Source organism: Myotis brandtii, unplaced genomic scaffold, assembly GCF_000412655.1.
Source record: "Myotis brandtii unplaced genomic scaffold, ASM41265v1 scaffold64, whole genome shotgun sequence".
In the NCBI taxonomy this organism is placed as follows: domain Eukaryota; kingdom Metazoa; phylum Chordata; class Mammalia; order Chiroptera; family Vespertilionidae; genus Myotis; species Myotis brandtii.
In genome coordinates, this window is record NW_005370460.1 from 1,182,545 (window position 1) to 1,184,622 (window position 2,078).

Genomic DNA, 2,078 nt, shown 5'->3' on the forward strand with positions numbered 1-2,078 from the left:
CTTCCCTCTGGGATTCTGTGCTCTGTTCCCTGCTTCCATGTCTCTGGATCCACTCGGTTCAACAGTTTATTTTGTTACTTAGAATCCACACATGAGTGAGATCATGTGATACTTGTCTTTCCCTGACTTATTTCACTTAACATGAAACTCTACCAGGCCCCTCCATGCTGTCCCAAAGGGTAAGAGATCCTTCTTTTTTACAGCTGCATAGTATTCCCTGGTATAAGTGTACCACAGCTTCTTTATCCACTCACCTACTGATGGGCACCTGGGCTGTTTCCAGATCTTAGATATTGTAAATTGTGCTGCTATGAACATAGGGGTGCATATGACCTTTCTGATTGGTGTTTGTTTTTTTAGGATATATTCCTAGAAGTGGGATCACTGGGTCAAATGGTAGTTTTTTACTCATTTTAAAATATTCAGTGTAAAAAGTCCACCATTTCCTACTGGTAGTGAACCAATATATTCTGACCAAATGCCCAATGGTTGAGTAGTGAAGTCAAATATTTGACGAAAGCCCAGGCCAAAGCCACGTATCACCACCCTGTTCTGAGTAAGCTCCTTGCCTCTAAGAACAACTTTAAATTTTCAATCAAAATTTATTAAATTTGCTCTGGCCAGTGTGGCTCAGTTGCTTGGGTGTTGTCCTGTGCACTGAAGGGTCGCAAGTTCGATTCCAGGTCAGGGCACATGCCCAGGTTTCAGGTTCAATCTCTAGTAGGGGGCATGCAGGAGGCAGCCAGTAGATGTTTCTCTCTCTCCCTCTCCCTTCCTCTCTCTCTAAAAATCAATAAACTAAAAAGAAAAAATTATTTAACACATTAACTTACTAAATGTAATTTATTAAATTTCTATTTTATTATTTTATATTACTACATTTTATTATGTAAATACTAGAGGCCCGATGCACAAAATTCATAAAAGAGTAGGCCTTCCTTCCCTCTGGCACCCAGGACCCGGGCTTCCCTCGCAGCCCCGGCTTCGTCCGAGGGTCGTCTGGAAGGATGCCTGGTCTATTAGCATATTACACTTTTATTATTATAGATGATATGAATTTACAATTCATATTTTACTGCTTTCTGTCGTATGGGCAGAATTTCGGTGTGTGAACTGTGAAAGTCTGGGTTGGCGCGCGTGCGGCCGTCTCTCCCACTGTCCCTGCCAAGGGTCGCCCAGCCTGCGTGTGGTCTCTGTGCCTTTCCAATGGCACCGTTACCATCACTCCTTCCCGAACAGAGTGGATCTCATTCAGGAGAACTTCAGCGACATGAATTCTAGCAGGAATTTTATACGCAGGGCCTGTCGCTTAGGCAAACCTTAAATCCTTTGCATGCAATTGAAAGTTCGTAGAAGCCTATAGAGCAGTGATGGCGAACCTTCTGAGCTCGGCGTGTCAGCATTTTGAAAAACCCTAACTTAGCTCTGGTGCCGTGTCACATATAGAAATTTTTTGATATTTCCAACCATAGTAAAACAAAGACTTATATTTTTGATATTTATTTTATATATTTAAATGCCATTTAACAAAGAAAAATCAACCAAAAAAATGAGTTCGCATATCACCTCTGACACGCGTGTCATAGGTTCGCCATCACTGCTATAGAGCAATCATTTCAATACTGAGAATAAATGTGCTTAACATTTTTGTTTTCAATTTGTCTTAACAAACGGTGAAGAATTTTCCTTGGAGGCTCGTGGTCTAAGTGGACCCCGGGTTCTAACCACTTGGTCTCCAGTCTGAGATGTCATTTGGTGCCGCCTGACCTTTGGGCTGGTGGTAGGGACCCCAGAGCAGAAAGTCCTGCCGAAGGGACGGGAGACGAAGGGACGCAGTGACCACCTCCAAGACGGTGGAGGAGAGCGAGTCAATGACGATGCAGGAGCTCCCCCTCCCCTCTTTCCTGAATGTTCTCTCTTTTTGTTTCCAAAGACCTACCTCCCGCAGCCCGCCATCTGCCCCGACTCCGTGTACAAGCTGATGCTGAGCTGCTGGCGGAGGGACACGAAGCACCGGCCCTCGTTCCAGGAGATTCACCTGCTGCTGCTCCAGCAGGGCGACGAGTGACCGCCTCCGG

The 2,078-nt window shown here is 44.9% G+C and overlaps 1 protein-coding gene across 2 annotated transcripts in view; it reads left to right on the forward strand.

Annotated features, from left to right (window-relative positions):
• DDR2 (discoidin domain receptor tyrosine kinase 2) overlaps positions 1–2,072 on the forward strand; it is a 73,896-nt gene extending 71,824 nt beyond the window's left edge. For both annotated transcript variants that reach the window (XM_005880483.2, XM_005880484.1), the window contains one exon: positions 1,934–2,072. In XM_005880483.2, coding sequence (XP_005880545.1) covers positions 1,934–2,068 — 135 coding nt within the window. In that variant the 3' untranslated portion in view covers positions 2,069–2,072. The remainder of the gene's footprint in view (positions 1–1,933) is intronic.
• The last annotated feature ends 6 nt before the right edge of the window (positions 2,073–2,078 follow it).